General features: G+C 37.3%; 1 protein-coding gene across 2 annotated transcripts in view; it reads left to right on the forward strand.

The window, feature by feature from the left end:
• RPS6KA5 (ribosomal protein S6 kinase A5) overlaps positions 1-26889 on the forward strand; it is a 191371-nt gene that overhangs the window by 102042 nt on the left and 62440 nt on the right. For both annotated transcript variants that reach the window (XM_060095727.1, XM_060095728.1), the window contains exons 4-5: positions 14624-14739; positions 17934-18041. In XM_060095727.1, coding sequence (XP_059951710.1) covers positions 14624-14739; positions 17934-18041 — 224 coding nt within the window. The remainder of the gene's footprint in view (positions 1-14623; positions 14740-17933; positions 18042-26889) is intronic.

Here is a 26889-nt window from a genome sequence, read left to right on the forward strand (position 1 = left end):
GAAGCAAATCACAAAGGTATTTATAAAGGTGATGCCAAGGAGCATTCTCAATAATGAATGCCACCCCTGCCTTGTAGATCATTCTGTCATCATGAGTCATCTTTCAACATGAGCTAAAAGGTATTTAAGACATTAAAGTTTCACTTTCGAGTATTAATTTCATCTCAAAAATTGCAGGGGTGAGGATACTTGCTGAGATGGTAACAGTTAGAATCGTCCATGATCCATTGCATTGTACAGCGTAGAGCAAAACAGACAGTGACTGAAGGAGCTTCCTCACTTTGAAGTAAATATGACTAATTCACAGCACTGATAAATAGATATGTCTTTGTCAGAACTTTGTAATGATTTTGATGCCCTGGAATGCATTCGCAAGAGGTGCCATTCGAATGTTGAGCTAAAACCAGAAGAAAAAGTGAGATGACTCTGGCATGACATTAAAAAGAAATTACCTTCAGGTATGTGTGGTCCATCACATTAAGACTGCACTTGAGACACCAGACAGGGAGCAATCAAGCACGATTTAGGTGGTCTGGAGGAGGAAGAGTAGGTGGAAGTGAGGACCAGAATGTGTGGGATTGATGTACACGAAGTGTCTCCAAAGGAACAGAAAATTTTGTAGGAAAAAAAAAATAAGACCAAGGAACAGGGCATGGTTGGGGATGGGTGGGTACTGAAAAATGGGGGAAATATGGGATAATGGCAGTTAGCTCTTTGGAAGCTGACACTGTAAGAAGAAATATGAAACAGAGAGGTTCTAAAGAGAATTTGAGATCAAAAGACTAGAGGATGAGATGTCAATCAGAACATTACTAGATAGAAGTAGGTGTTTGGAGAGTGAAAGTGGAACAGAGACTCTTTCTTTGAAAGTAGGAGATGTAGGTTTTAGCCCTTCTTTCTGTCAGTTAACTCGGCTACTTCCTCTCCTACCAGCAGATTTCCGTGAGATTGCATGAACAAGACATAGCCTAAAAAGCTGGCCAGATCCTTACATGGTTATCCTTTTGCATCCTCAGTGGAAAACAGAGCTATCAGGAGGTTTCTGTCGTTCTCAGTAATACTCTAAGGCTTATGGAACTCAGTATCTCCAGTGGATTTCAGTTTCTCCATCTGTGAATAGAAGCACATAAACTACAAACAGTAGAGAGGTTTCTGGGTTCAACATTAAGTCAAGTCAAATGTGTAGAGGTCTTGAGCAGCCGAAACTGTCCTCTACCAACTAACAATGTATGTTTCTTCTTGACAAAGTGAATTCTTTCCGTGTTCTTAATGCTCTAGTAGCATGGCTTCTTAACAGTGATGTTAATGGTGTGAATAGAAAAAATTGTTGCAAATACTTACAGGTGACTTTGAACACCTAATTTTTTTTGTTTTGAAATGTAAATTAAAGAATATGTACTTTAAAAGTAATAATTTTGATTGAAAGCAGATGCTGTTTGCCATAATGTTAATCCCATGAGGTACATTTTTTCTAGTCTTATTGAGATATAATTGACATGTAACATTATATTAGTTTAAGGTACCCAACATAATGATTTGATATATGTATGTATTGTGAAATGATCACTGCAATAAGTTAACATCCTTCACCTCACATAGTTACATTTTTTTTCTTGTGATGAGAACTTTTAAGATCTACTCTCTTAGCAGCTTTCATAATACAGTATCATTAATGATAGCCCCATGAGATATTGTCAGAACTATATTAAAAGTTTTGTCTTAGGGAGTTGCTAGAATCCTGGAAATTTTGTGGAGATGTTCAGTTCAAGTTCTTAAAGTTAATTCATTGTTTAAGAAAATAAATTTACTAGTTCAAAGGCTACTTCTCTCTCCTCCAGTTTCCACCCATCTTCCTATACACACAGAGAGACAAAGAGACAGACACACACGCACACATATGCTATCCTATATCCAAGAAGAAATGTTATTGAGGGTGGGGCAACCTTACAACAACAAAACAAAATCGACTTGCTGTTGTTAAGTATCTGTGTCAATTAAGTGTCATTGACATGAGACATAAATTACATCCCTAATATGAAAAAAGTTTGACCTAAATTAATGTCATTCTAGTAAAATAGAGTAAAAGGACTTTTTTCAAAAGGGAACAAAAAAGAATCTGGCATTTTAACAGTGCAATTTTAAATTATTTTCTAAAGGACATATTAATGTGTCAGAGTACTAGAATAAATTGCACATTGGTAGACGTCTTGAGCATTCTAACTTGTTACTTCTCTAGACATGAACTTCAGCCAAACTTTTGGTGAAGCCTTTTTCCCACAGTCCATGGGCCTAATACTGAACCACTTAGAAACACAGGAGTCTTGCAGAACTTGAAAGGAGAGGAATAAATGATGGCTCATCTAAGGGATAATATATGGCTTCAGATTCTTCAAGTTCATTGTGTAGTTTCTTGGAGGACTCTTGGGATATTGACCCTTTGATACAACAAGTGAACTGCATCAAGATATTGTCAGTTGTAGAACTCTTCATTCATGCTACAAATCCTTGCCTGTTTGCTATGTGCCAGGTGCTTGGATAAGAGTAGCAAACAACCTAGACAAGATTCTTGTCCTCCGGGCCTTATAATCTAAAAGGGGAATAGACATTAAACAAATTAGTACACAATTAAGGAATAACCCTTGAAATAAGTAGCTGGAAGGAAATGCAGAGGTTACTAGTGAAAAGACCTAAGTCTATTCTGGGTTATTAGGGAAGACCGTCCAGAGAAGTGACATTTAAAGTGTAACTTAAGAGGAAAAATAGGAAGTTAGAGGAGCAACAGGAGGGAATAGGGATGAACATTACAGACACAAGGCTTCACCCAGCGTCTGTGATAGCCTAAAGACAGGAAGATAAATGTGAATATAGTGTAGTAAAGGTGGGCCATGCAGGGCCTTTAGATTTGAGAGTCAAATGAACTTGGATTTAAATTCCAGCTTCATCAATTAATAACTGTGTGATCTTGAGCAAGTCACTTGGTTACAAGCATGATCTACAAGTTACTAGTGTAACCATTAGCCTTTTCTGCATAATAAACTACCCCAAATTAAGTGGCTTTAACACAACCACCGGGGGGAGACTCATTTTGGGCTGGACCCACAGGGATGATTCTTGTGCTGTGCTCTTCCTGAAATATTCTTTCTCTTGCTTTGCAAAGTGCAGCACTTTGCAAAGTGCTGAGAAGTCAAGAAACATGAGGACTGCAAAGTATCCATTTACTTTAGTAACATGAGGTTCTTTTAAACCTTAGACTATACTGGTGTTATGGGGGTGGAAGTGGAACAGCCCTGTGTTTAGGAGTGAATAGAGGCTGTGGTAGGCAGAATAACAGCCACCCAAGAATGCTGACATTCTCATCCTCAGGACTTGTGAGCATGTTGGGTTACATGACAAACAAATTAAGGGAATTAAGGTTGCAGATAGAATTAAAGTTGTTAGTCAGCTGGCCTTAAAATAGGGAGATCATCCTGGATTCCCTGGGGGGGGGGCCCATAAAAGTGGAAGAGGAAGGCAGAAGAGGAGAGTCAGATGGAGATATGCCTACAGAAGAGGTTAGAGTGAGGCAGTGTGGGAAGTGACTCAGCTGCCACTGCTGGCTTAGACGATGGAGGAAGAGGCCATGAGCCAAGGAATGTGGGAAGCCTCTTGAAGCTGGAAAAGGCAGGAAACAGACTTTCCCCTAAAACTTCCAGAATCAGTGCAGCTCTGCTGACACCTTGATTTTCGCCCAGTGACACCCACACCAGACTTCTAATCTACGACATAAAATAATAAACTTGTCTTGTTTTAAGCCACCAAATCTGTAGTAATTTGTTACAGCAGCAGTAGGAAGTGAACGGAGAGTAAGTAAGGAGAGTCAGGTCAGACATGTAGAGCAGTCTTTAAAGAACTTTTGCCTTGAAAGGAAGAAGAGAAGAGAAGATGGGACATACGGGATTTAGGGAGGATGGTCGTGTTTTAAAGTGGGAGAGATTTTGTGACTTTGAAGTTTCACATTATTTGTGTGATTTCTGTGTTATTTTTATGCTTCTTAGAAACACAACATCAGAGTGCTTCATCTGGCACTCCAGCTACTGTCACATAAAAACCTTGAAAAGCAATTTATTTGCATTTGAATAAAAACCAGATATCTCTGCAATTTTAAAATATGAGGATTGCACTAAGATATCAGTTATTTAAGAAAATTTCTCTTTTGCTTAATACCGACTAAAACTAATTAGACCCTGTAGTACTTTGTAGAAATATATATTAAACATTTATAAGCTTTGAAGTTATGCTTACATTGAGAGAATAGGTAAGTCAGGACACCATAAATATGAATTTTATTTTAAAATCATTATAATTAAACATGTCATTATTTTTCAGTTCTATAAATTGTAACTGATGTCTGCAAATAATAACAGTAGTCAGTAGTCAGTTTTCAATAAATGCTTTCTGCATGTTTGGCCCAAGTTTAACTCTCAATAGCTCATTTAATCACCATGACAATCTTATGTGTGAGTTGGAATTATTTATATTCCTATTTTATGGATATAGAGTATAAGCCATTCTACATATAAAGAAGATCATTTAGCAACTACAAATGAATTGAGATATAATCTTTTGCATATAGGAAGTTCCTTTTAGTTTAATCAAGGAACCGGTAGTCTATACAAGCATCATATGAGGTATTCCATTGTACGGACTGTAAATAAATCTCAGTATAATTTTAAGTTGATAAATGTCTTTTCGTAAGAGTCACATTGATGAAATGTGCCTCACAGCTCCTGAGAACATATCATATTTATTCACTTGTTCATTTATAATTATTGTCACAAAGGTGTACTATTGATGGTCTCCTTCGCTTCTTCAGTTATGAACAGAATGAATCTTAAGACTTATTCCGAACGTTTCTAGGAGGGGAAGAGATCAGAATCTAAGAGAGATGTTCATCAGGAAATGTGTTCTTGCTATGTTATTACCCGTTTCCTTTTCCTTTTCCCCTTCTCTTTTGCTGCCCATTGGTCTATCTGAATTGCAGTTTTTAGCTATTATAATATTTAACGATTTCTTTCTACTTTTACTGTTAATAAACTTGAGATGAAAAACGTGCCCTAGTTCTCCTATATGGCTACAGCAGCCAGTAAGCAGAGTATTGCATATTTGTTCAATTCATGCAACTGATATTAGTGGGTGCTTTATATTTGCTAGTGTCAGACCCTGTGCCTGGCAGAGAGAAAATTGCTCTGGGACTTTCATCTGCCTTATTGGTGCCAGATTTCAACTTTGCTTTCTGACAGCATACATTTCAATAAGCTTTTAGACTAAAAGGTAAAACATGTCGTTAGAGAAGTATGAATCTATCTGTGGACTACACTCTCTATAAAGCTTAACTTTGTGTCTCCTATTTTAGAAGCTTTGGAGGTTTTTTTAAAAAATGTCTTTAGGAATTTTAACATTATTCTTCCCCTGCTTAAACCTCATTCTTTCCCTTATCTTCCTCTTCTCACCCCTTCCGTTGTGCTCGGTGGATAACCCCGTGTGCACAAGCACCCTAAATCTTAACCGAGTGTGCCTTATTTATCTTAAGTAAAACCTCCTGTCCTTGGAGGATGGTACTTACGCAGCAGCCCTTTTACAGAGGGGCTGCTGGATAGGTCCCATCATTCCATCCTACTCTTAGGCTCAACAAAGTAATGGTAGTTAAACGTCATTTAAAAGTCATTTCCCACCAGAGCTTCATTTGTGAAGGCGCTTTTTTCCAACTCCCTAACCTCAATCCTGTACTTAACTGACTCCTGGGACACGTGCTTGCCTTTTCCAGTGACTTATTCAGGCCTAGCTTCCCTTTCCTCCAGTTTCCTTCCATCCCCTTCCACAATTTTAGCAGCCGTATTGATAACGATGCCAACACCATGCCAAGCCACCTTGACTTGTGATGTTTTAACCTTTACTTCACTGTAGCCATTCATAAGCCTAGCCACACATTGGGCCTTGTCACTAAAACCAGTCGCACGTCTAAGACCTCTAATCAGGTTTCTTCTTTGACCGTGATCTTCTCTTTTTCTCCTTCCTCACACTCCCTGGGCCTGTTCTTCAGTCCTCATTGACCCTGCCTTCCCTTGAGTCTTTCCTGCCCCTTTCCCTGCACCATCTTTGGGTTCCACGTGCCTCTTTACTGGCCTGGCATCTGCCTGGTCTGGCACACGAGAACCACTTGCCCTGTTAACCTTCCTCCTCGCCTGACATGGCAGTTGCTTTGATTACCCTCTAAACTTTTTTTCCAGTACCAGCTTTCTAAGCTTCCCTCATATGTCTCCAAACTGTGTCAGCTGGGTCTGGCCTGAAATTCACGCTGATAGTCTCGACAGAATTTCACAGAGGTTAGCAGACATTTTACTCCCCTCTCCTGAGTGGCATGTGACTTGCTAACCTCTTACTACTTCTCAGCCCTGCAGCCGTAGCAACGTCATCTTCCCTGTCTGAGGTGCCCACTGGTCCTACTGCCACTGAAAACCTATCAAGTCCGGCGGCTGCAAACTCTCAGAGTTTCTCCCCCTCTTCTTTATTCTGCACCTTCAAAATTTCTGTGTCCCATTTGAAATGCCTATCAAATCGGTAGAAATTAAAGATAATGAGAATATCAGGAGTTGGTGAGAATGTTGTTTTCTAAGGCATCCATTCACTCTTAGTGCGGAATATAAATGACCTTTTGGAGGAAGGTACCTGTAAACATGGGCAGCAATTAATAAAATTAATATGTACGTATGTTGTGACTTAGGGTCAGAGTCTAAACAGCCATGATATCCAATGCATATGTGATCATAAACCAGATCCTTGGCCGGGGAAAAGTAGCTACAAAGAGCATTAGTGGGGCAAATGACAAACTTTGAATAGAGAGTACAGATTAGATAACAGTATTTTTATCATAAAGTTTCTGATATTGATAATTCTACTGTGGTTATATGAAAGGGCATTCTTTTTTTAGTATTTGCACACGGAAAGACATCGGAGCTTGATGTCTCCAACTTATTCTCAGTTGGCTCAGGGGAATTACACAGAGAATACTAAAGCCAATGAAGCAAAATATAAACAATTGGTGAATTTGCATACTGGTTATATGGGGATTACTTGTGCTGTTCTTGCAAATACTTTTTGTATGTTTGGAATTGTATCAAGATATTAAAAAAAACAAAAACAAAACCCATAGGTAAGGCATTATGATCTAGGAAAAGCTTTTTAAATAGGTCCCAGATACAATGGACAATTTTCACCAGCCTTCCTTGACTAAGGATATAATTCCAAGTTTTATGCCACTATCCCTTATAATGTAAGCCTATGGAACAAGATTAGAGTATAATTTTTCCAAAACAGTGTTATCCAAGTTTGTGGCTTTGTCTGAAGTCATTATAGTAAATAATGAGAAAGATGTAAAGGTTACATTTATTGTCCTGTATGTATTATTTCTCACAACTGAACATATGAGATTTGGACTGCAGGCAATTTGAGGTTCTACTCTCTGACAAGAACCTAGAATGTAGCTCTTTGTGGTCAAATTCAGAGCCATCTGCTTTAACAGGCAGGTGGGTTAAGATGAGAATTGCAGGGCAAGGCCAAGTACTTTTTTGGAGAAAACAGCCCTGGGCCCTCTCCTACAAGATATAAATTGACTTTCTTAAGTTCTATGTCAGAAATATGTCAGCAATAATCTTAGGTTGGCACATTCTCAAAAAAGATGGAGACACGGGCTTCCCTGGTGGTGCAGTGGTTGAGAGTCCGCCTGCCGATGCAGGGGACACGAGTTCGTGCCCCGGTTCGGGAGGATCCCACATGCCGCGGAGCGGCTGGGCCCGTAAGCCATGGCTGCTGGGCCTGCGCGTCCGGAGCCTGTGCTCTGCAACGGGAGAGGCCACAGCAGTGAGAGGCCCGCGTACCAAAAAAAAAAAAAAAAAAAAGATAGAGACTCATTCTTTACTGTGAACATTAAAAAGAAATCTTAGTACAGCCCCCTAAGAATGTCTCCTTCTGAGTACTGTGACATTCTGATGAGCCCTCCAAAACTTGATTAAAAAAAGCGTGTAAAATAGATCAACTTTATGACCAAATATATAGAATTATTGGCTCTAAGCCTTTCAGATATTTGAAGGACAGGATAGTCGATTTTAAGACAGGTTTTCTGACAGTAATTAGCAATACCAGTTGCTCAGTGGGGCTGCTTCTGATAAATGATAGTAAAAACCATACCAGGAGGGGAAAAAGGGCAACCTATATAGCATTTTAAAAAATCACTGTTTTAGAGTCAGACTGCCCATGTTCATAATCCTTCTTCTCTCACTTAACAGATCTGCAACTCTGGATAATTTTTTTAACCTCTCTGGGTTTCACTATTTTCTAGAGATTACCTGTTTTCTCTGGGGATTATACTATTATTTTAATAGCACCAACTTCGTAGCATTGTTTATGAGGATCAAATTTGTTATCATATCCAAATAGAACAGACACATAGAAAGTGCCCAATATCTCTAGTTGTTATTTCTTTGTCTAGTCTTAAAAGCAGTGAGCTGTGATGAGATACAGATTTTAAAGGAAGGCAGCCAAAACCCTGTCTTACATCGCTTAGTTCTTATCTGCCAGGAGCCCTTTCCCACTTACCGTGACTAACCTGGGTTACTAAGATGCTGCTTCTACACAAACAGCAGTAGCCAGGAGTGTAAACTGAGCAACACCGCTTAGTCCATTTTTGTTGTATGTCCACAGAGGCAAAAAGCCTCAAGAATATCAATAAACACTGGATACTCTCATGCTATTTCTTATCATGAAGAGAATAAAAACCGTTGGCATTGGCTTAAAAAAACCCCCTCATGCTTGCAGTTTGTTGAGAAAGAAATTGGCAGAGACCTGAGAAATCTAATTTCTAGAATTCTAATGAATCCATAATTTTGACAGGGAAGTATTCAGGGTAGATGAGTTGGCATGGACCAAGGCCCACCAGGCAGAGTAGATCTTATAAATAATTGTAGTAGTAGACAGTTTCCACTCACGTGCTTTATTCCATCTGAACTTTTAAATAAGTCTTTTTATGGAGAAATGTAATTTATGCCCAGTGGGAAAGGGATGGGATAGTGGGTAGGGGAAAGTTGATGTTCCATGTGTTATAAAGCTGAGAAGACTCTTCTTCTAGATGTTAGTAATGATCTGGGTTTTCATTGATGTCTTTGACCATATTCGTGCCACCTCTAACTCCATCCCAGAATCTGCCTGCATTCTTGATTCCAGTGTTCTCTTTCAAGGGAGTAAACATTTTATATCAATAATTCAACTCAAATTGAATAATATCCCTGTAGTCTTTTCTGAATTTTGTTTTATTTGTTATGTCACTGCCTGGCTAAGTTGTTTTTAGTTTCAAGGCCGAGCCCTAACCTTCCCCTAACAGAGTTGCTAGCTCTCTGGGTGAAGACAGAGGTGCAAAGAGACCAGAAATGCAGTTCAGCACATCCTCCGTAGGCAGAGATCTTGTTAACAATGAAAACTTCATGCTCCATTTCACTTTTTAAAGCTCTGAACCTCACTAGTCCAGTTCTAAATACAGTAAGCTCCAGGACAGCTATGCCAAGCAAGGCCAGAAGTCAGGGAGAAGTGATCTAAATGCTCAGGAGAAATGGCGCTGGGTGCGTGCGCTGTGATGATGAAGTTTATGGTGCTGGCGAGCTGTAAGACGCTACTCTCAGATGTTTCCCATGTGCTGGCAGTCCGCATTCATTGGTTTGTAAATAAACTTCACAGGCACTTTTCCATTCAAAATTTTAATGCTGTCTTTTGAGTGATGTTCTGAAAACTTTTTTGGCTTGTAACTCCTTGGAAAATCTGATAAAAGCTGTGGACCCTCTCTTCTCAGTAGAATGCACATATGCTTACATATACTTGAAAAAATTGTGCATAATTTCAAGGAATTTATATGCAACCTCCTCTTAATGATCTAACTGGCCATAAGAAATTTATCTTCCTTTTCCTAAAAGGATTCCAGAAGGGCTCTTTTGTACCTTTTAACAGTCTTAGAATAAATAATTCAAGATGGTGATGGTGATGATGATAACTACCATTTATTGAGCTTTTACTATTTGTTAGACACTGTGCATTCCTCATTTCCAAAGGTGAACTCTGGATCATCCCTTCCAAATTTGTCCTTCCTGCAGCCTTCTCCATCTCAGGTAACACCAATTCCATCTCTTCATGTGCTCAGGTAGGGCTGGATCCTTACCACCACCAAGCTGTCACCTTTCTCCTAAGCTCCATCATCTCTCCTTGTTTACTGCAAGTGATCTCCCTACTTTCCCTCTTGAAAGTTCTCAACACAGCAGCCAGAGTCATTGATCCTGTTAAAATGGAAGTCGTACCATACCACTGTTGTACTCAACCTTCCAGAGGCTTCTTATTTCATTCAGAGTAAAATCTGAAATCCTTACAATGGCCAGAAACCTCTGTGCTATCCAGCTCCAGGGGCCACAAGAAAAAATAAAGAGAACCAAAAATGGTAAATAGGAAGGCTAATATGACAAACTCTAAATATGTACTTGCTCTCTTTTCTTTCAGCCTCTTTGAAAGACATAAAACTATATAAGATAATAATTATAATGTATTGTTGGGTTTGTAACATATATAGTTATACTATGTATAACAATAATAGCTCAAAAGGGAGGAAGAAAGAATAGAGCTGTGTAGAAGAAATGTTTCTGTATATCACTGGAATTAAGTTGGTATAAATCTGAAACTGTTTGTGACAATGTGTGTATGGTAAGCCATAGAGCAACCACTAAGAAAATAACTAAAAAAAGTGAAATTCATTAAAGAAATTAAAATGTTACACTAGAAAATATTTACTTAATGAAAAAGAAAGAAGTAAAGAGGAATAGAGGAACAAATAAAGATATGAAATATGTAGAAAACAAAAAAGTAATATAATAAGTCCAACTATATCAGTAATAACATTAAATGTGAATGGATTAATCAGTACAATCAAAAGACAGAGATTGTCAGATGGGGAAAGATGCAACTATATACTTTTTACAGGAGATACACTGTATATTCAAAGGTACAAACAGGTTAAAAAGAAAAAGGATAGGAAAAGATAAATCATGCAAATGGCAACCACAAGAAAGAAGGAGTGACTATACTAATATCAGACAAAATATACTTAACAAAAACGTATACTAGAGATAAAAAGGGATACTTCATGATGGTAAAAGATTCTATGTTTATGGATTGAAAGTCTTTATATTACTAAGGTGGCAATACTCCCCAAAATGATCTATAGATTTAACAAACCTCTCTCAAAATCCCAGCTTATTTTTTTATGGAAATTGACAAAGTCATCCTAAAATTGTATGGAAAAATCAAGGAACTTTAGAATACCTAAAACAATTTTGAAAAGGAAGAATTAAGTTGGAAGACTCACACTTTTAAAACTTACTACAAAGCTACAATAATCAAGAAGTGTGGCACTGGAATAAAGATAGACATATAGATAATAGATTAGCATTGAGAGTCCAGAAATAAACCCTCACATTTACTGTCAATTGATTTTTTGACAAGGGTGCCAATGAGGAAAGAACAGTCTTTTTAACTAATGGTGCTGGAACAGCTGGATAACCATATACAAAAGTATGAAATTGGGCCCATAACTCACAACATACAAAAAACTTAACTCAAAATGGATCAAAGATGAAAAGTAAGAACTAAACCTATAAATCTCTTAGAAGAAAACATAGGGGTAAATTTTTGTGACCTTGGTTTTGGCAGTGATTTCTTAAATGTGACATCAAAAGCACAAGCAACTGGGCTTCCCTGGTGACGCAGTGGTTAAGAATCTGCCAATGTAGGGGACACGGGTTCGAGCCCTGGTCCGGCAAGATCCCACATGCCGCACGCAACTAAGCCCATGCGCCACAACTACTGAGCCTGCGCTCTAGAGCCCACGAGCCACAAGTACTGAAGCCTGCACACTTAGAACCTGTGTTCCGCAACAAGAGAAGCCACCACAATGAGAAGCCCGTGCACCGCAATGAAGAGTAGGCCCTGCTCATCACAACTAGAGAAAGCCTGTGCACAGCAATGAAGACCCAACTCAGCCAAAATATAAATAAATGAATAAGTAAATAAATTTTTTAAAAAAAGCACAAGCAACTAAAGGAGAAACAGATAAATTGGGATTTCTGAGGAGGGAGTGTGTGAAAATATTTTAAAATTGAATGTGGTGATGGCTGCACAACTCTGAATATACTAAAAACCATTGAATTTTACACTTCAAATTGGTGAAATTCATGGTATGTGAACTATATTTCGAATAAAAAAGAAAAAACCAAAAGGGGCAAAAAAGAAAAATCCCTTAATAGATGTTTCACAAAAGAAGATATAGAAATGTCTGATAAGGCATGGAAAGATACTAAATATCATTATTATTCAGGAAAATGCAAATTAAAACCATAACGAGATACCACTACATACCAAACAAAACGACTAGAATTATAACAACTGAGGGTACTAGGTACTTATCTTACAGAGATGCCCACTAACCTCATATCCCTGCTATTGATAGCGCTTACCCTGTAACACCACTCCAGGTGTCGCAACTCCTGCTGTTACAGTCCTTTGGCAGCCTATGTATCTACCTTACCAATGTTGACAGCTTGGACCACTGGATAGAGTTGGCTGTTCAGCTTATAAAGTGTGCAACCCTGTACCTACAAATAAAGCATATTTATTTTGTGAATGTCAGGTCTTCACCTTGGGCTGTTGGTCTGTTCTACAAGTAGGAAGTAGGTGACTTGATGTTGTTTTAAGTTTGTCTTCTTAGATTTGTAGTTAATTTTTCTTAGTCTCCCCAGTAAATGCAAATAAAACACTTTCTATGTTCCAAGAAACAATAATCTATAGTAGTTCTGATTCCCATTTTATAGATAAAGAACTGACACTGAGAGAGACTTTATTTGCTCAAGACAGGACACAGTGGAGCCATTGTCTAGTTCAGGTTTATTGATTATAAAGCCCAGGTTCTTTGGATTATATCAAGTTGCCTCAAAGACAGGAGTACATTGGGTTTTTTTGGGTTTTTTTTGCAACTCACTTTCCTTTGAGTTTCAGAGTGATTTTTTTTTTAAGATGAATACATTGATCGTGACTTTAAAAAGCTCAGAGTTTAGCAGAGAAAGGAAGTATGCAAATAGACATTTTCAGTGCAGCAAGATAATTGCAATGGTATAAGTTTTTAAACACGGGGGTAACATAAAAGGAAGTGATCAACTCTGCTGGAGTGGTTATTGAAGATGAGATAATAAAGTAGGACATTCAAGGGTGTGTAGGAGTTTGTCAGTTGGTCATCTGACCTCTGAATGCCTATTTCTGACTAACCATGACTAACTATGGAAACCATATGTGTAAACATCAGTATTAGATTTAAATAAGTAACTACTTAAAGGTAGAAAAAATTCACTGTTAGTTTGCAGGAATGCTGTGTTCCTTTACACCTTTTTAATAATTAGCTTTGTGTTAAGATATAATTAAAACCTCTTGGCAAAATACAAAAGTCTTAAAAGGGCAGTGCTTTTTGCTGGCATGTGCTTTGTAAAATACATTGCAAAACAACCAGCTTTTAGAGTTCTTTCATTCTGTTGCATCAGCTGTTTGGAATTTGAAGTTAAACGGGCAAGATAAAAATATGTGAGTTAATGAAGATTTTGCTTTGGTCTTTTATCAAATTGTGGTAAACTTGACAAATGAATATACTTGGGATACATGCTTTTCAGATTTGTTTTAGGAGAAAAGCTTTAATCTATATCTGTGACTGTTTTCTAGGTGTACATTGTTTCTCACACACAAATGTTGTGTAAGATAGTAATGGTTAGTTTCTGATAAAACTATTACCAGTTTATCAATAAATGTCTTCTTAGAGCCTATTATGAACACAGTTGTGGCTTATTCAGCTCCTAATTTATGTCTCACTGTAGCTTTTTTCTCTCTTATTTCATTATTCCTCTTGAGATAAAATGGGCAAATTGAAAGGCAAATGGGAATCATTTAGTTTCAGTGTTTTGATTCAGCCATGTTGTGCTACTTTTACTTTTGAGTTATGTGGAGCCATAAGAAGGCTACCTGCTACCTAATACGCATTTTTAGAAGGGCTCTCCATAGACAATTCTGGAAAATAGGGAATCTGCTTAAAAATAGTGACTGGCCACTACTACAAAGGAAAGGCTGGGAGTTTTGTTTTTTTCATTTTTTATTTTAGTTATTATAGTGGTTGATGTTTTGGTACTCTACAGCAAGTTAAGAAGTGTATGGTGATGGCAGAGGTTTCTGATATGCTGGATTTGGGAAAATTATTTAAATATATGCAGATTTCATGTAATAGTTTTAATAGTAATACTCTATGCAAATTCATTTGATTGTGGTTTAGGGTAGTCATTAACTTATGAAACTGTATTTATATGAATTTAGTAATATATTCTATATGAAACTATATACGAAGAATTGTACAAAAATAATGTATTAAAATCAATGCCTTATGGTTAATCCAAAGTGGTTAAAAGGAAATATTTCCTTTAGTTTATGAATACAAGTCAAAGACAGAAAAAATATATTTCATTTTTAGATTATATAAATGGTGGAGAACTTTTTACTCATCTTTCTCAAAGAGAGCGTTTCACAGAGCACGAGGTGCAGATCTATGTTGGAGAGATCGTGCTTGCCCTCGAACATCTCCACAAGGTAAGAGACCTTAACCTTTGGGATTTCCTTTTTTAAAAAATCTAGTAACTGAGGTAATGATGGAGCTAAAAGAGCTAATGCGTTTACATGTCATTGTCTTCGTGGAGATTGTGGAAGCACACTCATAGACCATTACCAATTTTTTCAATTTTATTGTTCCCTTTGTAAAAGTCTACTTTCCTTTTATAGCTCCTGGGATGCAGATTAAAAAGGTAGAACCTGAGCATTTTTTTGGTTTTGTTCATGAAAAATTCTGATGCTTATTACAAAGTATCATTAGAATAAAGTATTTTCATTCTTAAAATAACCTTTAAGATGAACCCACAAGTCATAATGTGTATTTCCTTAATTGTGACTTACTCCATTGCAGACTCTGCCTGTGCATCTTCGGAGTATGTTTCCCAATTAGCCTGGAATATTTGAAAGAAGCACTTACCTATGCTACCCAGCTATCCCCCTCTCCCACTCTCGCTTTCTTTTCTTTTTTTTTTTTTTTTTTACATCTTTATTGGAGTATAATTGCTTTACAAAGGTGTGTTAGTTTCTGCTTTATAACAAAGTGAATCAGTTACACATATACATATGTTCCCATATCTCTTCCCTCTTGCGTCTCCCTCCCTCCCACCCTCCCTATCCCACCCCTCCAGGCCGTTTTCTTTTCCATTTGGTTCACCCCTAAGGTCTTCTCTTGCTCCCCCTCCCTCCCTCCTGCTCCGTTGCCTTCATGTGGCATGAACTCAGTTACTCAACTTTTTCAATGGAATTCATATATGTATGTGATGCTGTTTGAACTCTATAAAATCGGTTTAAACTTTTAAAAAATATGATTTCAGATACTATTAGTCTTGATCCAAGAAATTTTGACTCAAAATATTTTTTAATGAGGAAGCATTACTATAGAAGCAAACAGTCATTATGTAGACTAGGCTTGTGTGTATTTCCAAGAAATAGAAAGTACTAGCATACTTTTTATCAAAGTTGTGTGAGACCATAGGAGGATGACTCAAGTCGCTAAATTCGGATGATACAGGTACATCATAAAGCCGCTGCTTTTCTTTGTTATATATTCAGATGCTACACTAGATTACAGATAAAAAAAAGATTGAAGTGCTGATTATGGAGCATAAAAAAGAAGGGAGAGAAATGAAGGAAAAAGGCAAGGAAGAAGGATGAAATCTTTAAAGGGGCAGGAAGATTAGAACTGCAGGATGGAGGAGACGAGTGGGAGAGGCTGTGAGAAAAGATGATGAGAAGATATAAGAAGGAAGGGATCAAGAAATGGGTAGATCTAGCCCAGAACAGGAACACACCTGGGCAGGTAGAGGGAGACAGGGTTCCGAATAGGAATTCTAAGGAGAGTGAATGAAAAAACGTCTAAGAACAGGAGGGAAGTAGAGAAGGCTCTGGGGCGCAGGGCGGCAGTGCCATGGAGTGAAAGGAAGGGGAGTGTAAGGTGGGGGCTGAACTGAAGTGATAGGAACAGGCATCTGTATTCCTTCTGATAGAACTGGTGGTGTGGGGATGAGCTTTCTGCCTATGGTTATTTTTGTGGGGTATAAAGTAGTTAGGACATTTTTATACTTGAGCCAAATTGGGCCAGGGAATAGGCTGATAAGCTTTGTTTTATGCTTAGGGGAATCAGATGTAATTTTTATAATATAAAAACGATGGTGGAAATCACCATAAATACCAGAGTAAACACAAACAAAATACAAAGCTCTGACAGGTAAGCTAGTAAATTCAGTTTTTAGTTAGTATGAAAACTGTTAATTCTGTTTCTTAAAGGGAAAATTCATGAACATTCATTATTATTAAAACAGGGTAATCAGAAACACAGAGGTAGAGAACATGATGAGTACAAGATATAAATGTAATTGATATAGAGGGAAAGAATATAACAGATTAGATCTTAGCTATATTTCTCTTATTCTGACTACCTAAAAAGATAAATACAAAGAGATATAACACAAAGCTAATAATGATAATCTTGATATAGCTACTAACACTGAGTTTCTCAGGAAGAGACAAAAACGGGGAGTTTACTTGGAAGTGATGAGGTAAAGCAGGTAGTAAATGACTTATTCTTAAAATCTTTTCCAAAGAGGCTGTTTAAAAAAGTCATACTGGTTGTTAGGTGCTTGTAAGGCTTCAAGTCAAATGTCTGTTTAACAGACTGTGCATTTACAATATATAATAATGTTTTAAAATATGAAAAAAAAACCCACTGAGATTCTTGGAAGAAAATTGCCTAGTGTTTTTCCTTGTGTAATTTTTTGTTTCAATTTTAAGAAAGTATCAAGAATCTTATTTTTCATATACTTAGTGTTGAGGAAAGCAATGTTTCTAAGTTTAAAAACATTTAATTCGGGCTGACAAAACATGAAACGTGGAATTCATGCATATCAAGTACTTCTTATATAACTTGGGTAGATTCATTTATGTTATAGAGCTGAAGTGTTTTACTATAAAACTTACATACAAAACAAAATAGAAGGATATTTAAATATCTAATTGATTTACGTTGCTTATTTAGAACTAAAGATCAACTAAAATTAACCTGTGATCTTCAACCTTCGTGTTTAGGAGCGTATTATTCAACAAGCCTTATTAATTACCTATTTGACATATGACACTGTGCTAGATACTAGGTAAATGCATAAAAAGTGAAAAAACAGAGTTTGGATATGGTTATATCAAGAAAAGCAGGAAGTACCTAGAAAATATCAATTACTTTTAGGTAAGTACAATGTAAATATAGATGCTATAGGAATAAAAACAAAGAAATGACCAGTATGGGAAGTGGTTACTCAGGAAAGCCTTCTGAAGCCATTAGAAGTGATGGACATGAATTGGCTAAGAAAGCACTTGAAGATCATCTGGAGTGAGGATGAAATCCATCAAGAACAGTAACCCAGGAAGAAGCAGTAGTCAAAGTAGACCCAACAGAAGCTAGTCCGACAGGAGTGTACCCTCATTATATGGAGCATGAAGACATGGTTGCAGAGGGAACCCAGCAGATAAACCCTGAGATGGAAGAATTTAGATTTGCTCTGACCTGTGACTAAGAGCCGTCATAGCACCCTGAGCAGGAGAATGCCTTTTTTTGGTTTGTTTTTAAGGTAGATAAGAAAGACTTTCCTAATTTATTTTTTGGAAATTGTTATTTTAATATGCATATTTGTTTGTTTTTACAGTTGGGGATTATATACCGTGACATTAAGCTTGAGAATATTCTACTTGATTCTAATGGCCATGTGGTGCTGACAGATTTTGGTCTGAGTAAGGAGTTTGTGGCTGATGAAGTGAGTATTATATTTTAATTTGAAGTTAGTAAAACAGAATGTAAACAATGATGAAAAATTAGCTATAGAATGAGCGTTTAATGGGATAGTACTAAACAGATTATGGATTTTTGTACAAGTTTGCCCAGAGGAATATTTTGACATGGATAACTGTAAAGTTTTTAGTTTAAAATTACCATGGAACCATCCTGCTAGAATTCCAGTAATCCTTTTACAGATATATCAGAATTCCCCAGTTAAAAACAAAACAAAATTATGCATTTAACTTTCTCCATAAAATATAACTGAAATTTTAAAATAACGCTTTGGGCCTTTTAGGAAAATTGTGGCTTAGATAATAGCCAATAAAGAATTACAAAACAAAGCACATACAGTTTACATTATAATTACAAAGTAGGACATGTCATGATGGCTCTTTGAACTCACTTGACAAGAATAGCAAGGATCTACTAGACCTAATTTTTTAATAAACTTGCTGGGTTTTTGCCCATACAAACTAAAGTGTAATAGCTAATGTACAGATTTTAAATATGAAGGACTTTGCATTTTCAGCATTTATTAAGATTTGTTTATTATTAAAGATTTATTTAATAACATTTAAAATTGTACATTTACTAGTTGTAATTAAATACTATTTATGTAGCAGTTGTAATAAAAAGTACATTTTTACACGGCTAGTTTTTCAAGACAACTAAGTAATTTGAATGCCAGTTCCTTTCTATCCAAGAAATTATTGTTATAGTATACAGAATCATAATTAAATTTTTGTAATAAAGGACTTCTTTATTGTAATCTGGGTTCCAAATTAGGTGTATCTATTTCTGATTGTTTGCTTTTTAGAATATTGCCAAAGCAGTCCTAGGTGAGTTAGATAAGTACTAAAATTATGAAAACAAAGGATCCCAATTTTTTCTTATATCTATATTCATTCAATCACTTATCAAGAAATATTTATTGACCACCTCTACTGTGCTAGATATTGGATAATACAGTGACAATAGGGAAATGGTCTCTGCCTTCGTGAACCTGAGGGTATAACAATATGTTGATTATCTTTGATAGAAAAATCATAGTTATGAAAAAGATGAGATGAATTTTTGAGGATTTTTCTTCAAAGTTTGATTTTTCAAACTTTGTTAAAAATTTTAGTGGCAACTTGAAAAATGTGACAGATGAAATATGTTGATGGTTGTTTCCTCACTAAACCCTACTACAAGTAAAAGTAAAGGCGTAAAATAGGCATATACTCAAAAGGGAGAGAGGAAAACAGCAACCAGATTCTGGAAGATGGACAGCAGAAATACTAGTTGTAACCAATTTAGCACACCTGAAACAGCTGAATCCTAAGCCAGTAATATGAGAATCCCCAAAGCAGGCTAATTTGCACCTCTGACCCCCAGAAAGGCTCAGGAATTGGGGGCACCAGGCATCGCTCAAAGCAAGAGTGCAGGACACAAGAGGATTAGTTGGAAGTCTATATAAGAAACAGGAACCCCCCAGATCTCAGATCTACACTATCCCCGTAGGAAACCTTGCCTTTCTGACCCTCATGGAAGACTGATAAGGTTAAACAGACAAAACTGTGGATTCAGGGACAGGGGGCACGGTTGAGGGAGAGGACACCGTCAAAGCTAGGGGGTGGCTTGGGGATTGCCACACTACACTGTGGAACTGCCGTGGCCTCTTGCTTCCCCTTCCTTCTGAGAACGGTGGCTTCCTAGACAAGAGCTGGGAGGATTCCTCTCTGAGAACTGAGAACAGAAATCTACAGATGCTGTCGCCTAGTGGTTTTGCCAGTGAACTGGCCCAGCCAGATCTCCCTACAGTGATGCCTGTGGCTTAGCAAGCCCAGCCTACGCCGCAGAAGCACATTTGTGATGATGTCACAATTTCTCTTTATATTTTGACTTCATTGTATTTCAATATCATTAGTTTGCTCTGTCCTACAATATATGTAAAAGCATTATTCTGAGAAGGGGTCTGTCGGCTTCAACAGACTGTCAAAGGACCCTTGGCATGTAAAGATGGAGGACTCCCCCCACATAGAGAGAGTTGATGATCACTTTTTTCTCTCCCCGTGGAACCGCACGTACATTTACTCATTCACTTCATCAGTATTTGTTGAGAGACTTCTATCTGCTAGACATTAGGCTAGGTTCTGGTGATACTACAATGAAAGCATCAGTTCGTGAATCCTGTATTTCTGGATATGTGTGGCTGATCATTTGTCAGTAGGCAGAAACAGACGTTGGCACTGAGGAAGAGAAAACGTTTGAAACCAAAGCAAGAGGCAAACCAAAGTCAAACATGATCAGAATTGTTGGGTTTTAATACAGTAATACAAATTGGTAAAAACTGCTGGGTTCCTGAATCAGCTGCGTCACTTCTCACAAGAGAGACTTGTGTTTTCTGCTGGTCAGTTCAACAGCTATTCCTCAAGGGAATGAAGGGAATTCTTGTCGGATGCCACAGTTTTTGAGCAATTGGTTATTTTGGTGCAAAAATGAAACAGTGGGATTCAGTCTGAAGTGGAGAAGTAGTTTATAGATTCCCTTATTCACAATGCAACCTAGCAGCATTTCATGTAATTATGTGTTATAGTCATGTGTTATTAAGCCTTACAGTTTCATCTGTCTTCTCCCCTCAGACTACCAGCTCATTCTTCCTCTTAGCTGAAGAGGACATGCTGTCTTGCTAGGCTTCAGGTTTAACTCTTAGGGCTCATGTAGGGACTCTCCTTTTCTGAGTTCCCTAAAACTTGATCTAATGGTCCTTTGCTCCCCCCTTATTCCACCTGGCGTCCACTTAGCAAGTCCCTGCCTAGACCTATTGCACCTCAAAAATATTCCCATCCAACAATTTCTATTTTGATTAGCTAGCATTCCTTTTGGGTTTCCCATGTCAGCCTGACTTATATCAAAATATCATTTCTTGGAATGGGCTTCTTTTTTGTCTGTTCCTACGCTACCGCCTTGGTTTTCAGCTTAAACTTCACTCTGAGGACTTTCCTCCCTGGTTTCCAGTTTATATAGAGAGATTATACGTCTCTACCTCTATCTGTAACTGACCCCTCTTCTTGTCTACCTCTTCTTCTTCTGCTTGGACCCTTTCTGTCACCATTTAAGCAAGCCTAGTCTCTCCCATCTTAAATGTTTAAAAATGGAGAGATGAATGGATGAATGGACTGACTGATGAACAGCAAACAATCTCAGAATCCCCTATTCCCTTCTAGTTGTTGTCCTGTGTTCTCCTTTGTCAATATTTGCCTGTGCAGTCTATTACCCACAGGTCACTCACCCCTTAATCTACTCAAGTTTGGCTTGCACCTCCTACCAATTGACTGAACCTGTTTTTGCCAAGGCCGCTATTGACCTCCATTTTAGCTATTTTTGAGCCCTCACCTTACTTGACTACCTAGTAGTGTTGAACTGGAAATTGCGTCTCACCCTGGCTTCTGTGACGGCGTGCTCCCCTGCCTTTCCTTCCCTCTCTCGCTGTCTTTTGCAGGCTCTTTCTCTTCTACCTGAGGGTTCCCCACAGTTCCGTCCTAGGTACTCTTCTCTTTTTATGCTTGCACTCTCTCCCTGTGTGCTGGTGATTCCCAAATATACATGGCCAACCCTGACCCCTCTTCTGGGCTCCAGACCCAAACATGCCCCTAGTGTGTCTCCCCTTGACTATCTCATAGATCACACAAGCCCAGTATTTCCAAACGTGAATTAATATTCCCCCACCCAAATCTGCTTCTTTTTCAGTTTATCACAGTTTTGTGTATTACAAATTCTGCTCTCATTTGAGCTGAGAAATATTTCTATTTAATTTTCAGGAATTACTTTTTAGACATGTTTGAAGTTTCTACTCATGGTGTACTACTCATCTCTCTGTATATTTGTTAATTTAATAATCCAACAAATATTTATTGAGTGCCTACTATGTGCCAGGTATTGTACTAGACCCTAGAAATATAGTGGTGAAAGAAACAAATTCCTTGCCCTCATGAGCCTAGATTTTAGAAGTGTTCATCATTACCTCATATAATTATTTCTAGATTATAATTTGCTAAACTAAATTGTATACTGGATAAAATTGATTTATTTTAGAAGCCTTAACAATCTTTTATATGATAATGAACACTATACAAATTTGATACTTTTACTGATATGTTCTTTTCTCAACCACATAATTTCACAAATCCCTTGTAATTCTGAGAATAAAAGAAGACGTTTCTAAATATCTGCACACTGATATATGTTTTTCATAAGATTTTTTGAGCATATAGTTCAGCAAACATTTGTTGAGTTCTTACTGTGAGTCAGTCTGCTAGGTATTGGATATATGATTTTAACATTGAAGACTTTAAAGGCATTTTTCTAAAAAGGGCATCTGTTCTTATTTATAAGAAAATAATGTCAAAGTGATACATTCATGTGTTGTTAATTACCCTATACTTAACTATGGTATATGCATTCTATGTTTTCATAATTTAACATTGAGCATTTGAAAAAATTCACAACAGGTTATTAACATGAATCCGCAGGTAGATAAATAAAACTAGAAGAAAAATAACATCTCAACATTTAAAACAGAGGTAGCTAAGTTAATTATAACTCACTGACATGGTAGCTGTACTTAAAAGGAAAAGGCCTGTAGATTTTTCTTTCCAGAAAATAGAAAAATGCAATCTTTGGTCCCTTCAGATAATGTTATTCATTAATTAATTCTTTGAACATAGAAGAGGCATTTTAGTGTAGTGGAAAGAACACATATTGAAGTTAGAGGATCTTTTTCGGTTCTCCACTTCCTGGCTGTGTGACACTGGGCAAGTCACTTTGTCATTAACCCCCTCAGTCTTGGTTTCTTCATCTGTAAAATAATATTTGTCATACCTAATTTAAACAATTTTCATATGGATGCAATGAGTTAATGCTCATGAAAATACTTCTTTAAAGTGTAAAACACAATGTAAATATCAGTTTCCACTTAAAGAGGTACTATTCAGATTTCAGATGACTGAGTAAAATTAAAACATACAAATGAGAATCTTAAATTATTCTCCCATAATTTTCTTATTTGTAGGAAAGTTTTAAATTACATCTTTGTCTAATAAATGCCTAGTTTCTAATGTCATTCTCAGGATTCTGCTGTTGCAATGTGCATGTCTCAAGATGCCTAGGTGAGGTTCAGGATCCATAAAGAGCGTGTTTGCATGAGGAGTCAGACAAGCCAACTCTCTAAGGCAGCTTTTTAGTTTCGTCCATCTCCCTTCCTGATGGATCCGTAGTGACTGACATCTATTCACGATTCTGTTCATTTGCATGTGCTCCTGAAGAGCCTGTTAAGTCTCTGTCAGTAAGTCCTATCAGTCATTTGCCAAAATCATGACTCTGGGATAATTCTAGTTATTTTAAGGTAAATATTGAGATGGAAGTGCTGGGAAAGTAGGAGACCTAGAAACCAGTCAGAGGGTTCTTCTGTGACCCCTGTTTTTCATCTACTCAAACAATATTACACAATATTCAGATACTAATACATATGCTTTAGCCATTTGTAAAGGTTTTTTCCAACAGATATCAGAGCAAATCCCCTGCCCTTGGACAGGAGGAGGGGGAGGGAGGCAGAGATGGCTTTGTCCTCAGGTGCCTCACAGATCCTTTTATAACTTTTCTTATGGGAGAAATTATTGGCTCAGGTAAGATTTATTCATATACTATTTCTTATCTTAAGGCAGGCTCAGTGCACAAGTTCAGTGGGCAGGTTTTTTTTTTTTTTTTTTTTTGCGGTATGCGGGCCTCTCACTGTTGTGGCCTCCCCCGTTGCGGAGCACAGGCTCCGGACGCGCAGGCTCCGGACTCGCAGGCTCAGCGGCCATGGCTCACGGGCCCAGCCGCTCCGCGGCATATGGGATCCTCCCAGACCGGGGCACGAACCCGTATCCCCTGCATCGGCAGGCGGACTCTCAACCACTTGCGCCACCAGGGAGGCCCCAGTGGGCAGGTTTTATGTACATTATGTCACAGGGCTAGCGGGGACAACTTTTGAATTGAGATTCTTTTCAGAGAAACTTCTACTGTAGATTCCATTTGTTCAACTTATGTTAAATATACTTTTAATTTACTTGAAAACTATATTTAGCCATCATATTCTATATTAATATAGGATATATTAATCTATAAACAGAATATATAAACCTATAAATAGATTATTTTAATCTGTTTTCTAAGTGTCAGGGACTTTCAAACCCATAAGGGGAATTTAGCAAGAGACACCCTGGAATACTAACATTGTATAAATGTGATTAATAAATGTTTGTATTTTCCAAATTTCTTTTTATATGTTTTATATTATACAATATTTCAAATGTAATAAAAATACAGCAAATGATATAGCAGAATCTCTGCACCCACTATTCACATATACAATTATGGACAATTTGTGTTTTTTTCCCATTCATTCAGCATATATTGAGAGAACACCTACTGTGATCCAAGCACTGTTCTCTCTAGGTGTTGGAATTCAACAATTAACAAAATAGATAAAAATTTCCCCCCGAGGCAGATAATAACAAATAAATAAGTAAAATGTGTATGGAATATGTTAGATAATGGTAATTGACACAAAGATAAGTACAGTAGGAAAGAAAGATAGGAAGTAGCAGGGTGAGAGCAGCTTGGACTTTTAAATCAGGTGATCAGGAAAGGTTTCACTAAGAAGGTGACAGTTGAGTCAAGACTTGAAGGAAGTGAGAGAGCATGAGCCATATCAATATCCAGGAAAGAGATTTCTAGGTCGAGGGATCAGCCAGTGTTGAGGCCCTTGGGTGGGAATATGCCTGGGCTGTTTGTGAACAAAAAGGAGGTAAGTGTGGGTGTGTAGAGTGAGTGAGGATAAAGTAGTGGGAAAGAAGGACGTGGAGGTGGTCATCTGGAGGAAGGACTGTGCAGATCGTGCAGGGCATGGGAGACCATTGTAAGGACTATGGGTCCTCCGTGTGAAACAGGAGCCACTGGAGAGCTTTGCATAGAAGATGACACAGCCTGAGTTATCTAAAAAGATTCTGTTTGCCAAGCATGATGGTCCTGTAGTGGGACAAATCTGGAAACTTGGAGACCAGTTAGGAAGCTTTTGCATTAACCCCAGCAAGAGATGGCATTGATTTAGACCATGGGGTAGCAGAGTAGGTTGGAAGACATAGTCAGATTTTAGATATATTTTGACATTAGCACTAATGAAATTTCCTGATGGCTTGAATATAGGGTGTGAGAGAACAGGAGGAATCAACGGTAGCTCCAAGGTTTGGGGCCAGAGCAGCTGGAAGGATGAAGTTGCTGTCAACTAATATGCCGATGGGGAGGTTTTGGGTGGCTGGAGGAGTGCAGTTGAACCAGTTGAGTCTGAGATGTCTGTTAGACATACAGAGATGTTTAATAGGCAGTAGGATATATAAATCTGGAATTTGGGAGAGAAGTCTCATCTAGAGATAGGAATTTGGAATTTGCCAATATATAAGTAGTATTTAAAATCATGAAAATGAATGAGAATACCAACAGAGTAAGTATAGATAGAAAAGAAAAAATGACAAAGGTATAAACTCTAGTTATTCCAACATTAAGAGAGTCAAGAGCGGAAGATAAACCAGCAAAGGAGACTGAGAAAAAGGGATGAGGTGGTTGGGAAGAAAACAGGCAAGTGTGTTGTCCCCGGAAGCTAAGTGAAGAAGTGTTTCAGGGATGATAAATGATCAACTATATCAAATACTGTTGTTAGGTCAAGTAAGACACGGACTGAAAATTGAGCATTGGCTCAATTTAAACCTAAGAAGAGAGAGACTGGGGATAGATATATTGTCAGCCACAAATATAGAAAAAATGATTTTCTTAAAACCACATTTAGCAGCACAGGTGCAGGCAAAGAGTGGATTGAATTTAATCTTGTTTTAGTATCCTTACTTTATATGTTACATCCATAAACAATATATACTGTGTTTCTAAAATGTACATAAATGGCATATTATATTACAGATGGTTTTTTATTTGACTTATTTTTAAGATTTATTCAAGCTGATAAATAGGAATCTATTTCATTCATTTTTGCTGCTCTATAATATTCTTTTATATGAATTATCTAGTTTATTTATCCATTCTGCTTCTGAGGTACATTTATGTTTCTGTGTTTTCTCTATCACAGTGTTGCAGTTTTTTTCTGATGTTACTGGTTTGTTGGAGTTCTTTAAATATTCCAGCTACCCATCCTTGATAATTATGCATTTTGTGAATTTCTTTTTCAGATCTTTTACTTGTCTTTAACTGTGATTAATGGTGTTCTTGTCATTATCAGATTTGACATTTTAATATAATCAAATTTACCAATCTCTTAGGATTTATATTATTTGAATCTTTAAAAAAATTTTAAATTGTGGCAAAATACACATAATGTAAAAATTATCATCTTAATCCTTTTTAAGTGTACACTTCAGTAGTGTTAACTATATTCACATTTTTTATGCAACAGATCTCTAGAACTTTTTCATCTTGCAAAACTAAACTCTGTACCCATTGAACAACAACTCCCCATCTTCCCCTCCTCCTAGCCCCTGGCAAATACCATTTCTCTTTGTGTTTCTATGAGTTTGACTATTTTAGATACCTAATATAAGTGGAATCATGCAGGATTTATCTTTTTGTGACTACTTACTTCAGTTAGGATAATGTCCTCAGTGTTTATCCATGTTATGGCATGAGACAGGATTTCCATCTTTTTTTAAGACTGAATAATATTTCATTGTATGTATGTACCACATTTTGTTTATCCATTCATCCACTGATGGACACTTGAGTTGCTTTCACTTATT

This window comes from Mesoplodon densirostris, chromosome 4 (genome assembly GCF_025265405.1).
Source record: "Mesoplodon densirostris isolate mMesDen1 chromosome 4, mMesDen1 primary haplotype, whole genome shotgun sequence".
NCBI classification, from domain to species: domain Eukaryota; kingdom Metazoa; phylum Chordata; class Mammalia; order Artiodactyla; family Ziphiidae; genus Mesoplodon; species Mesoplodon densirostris.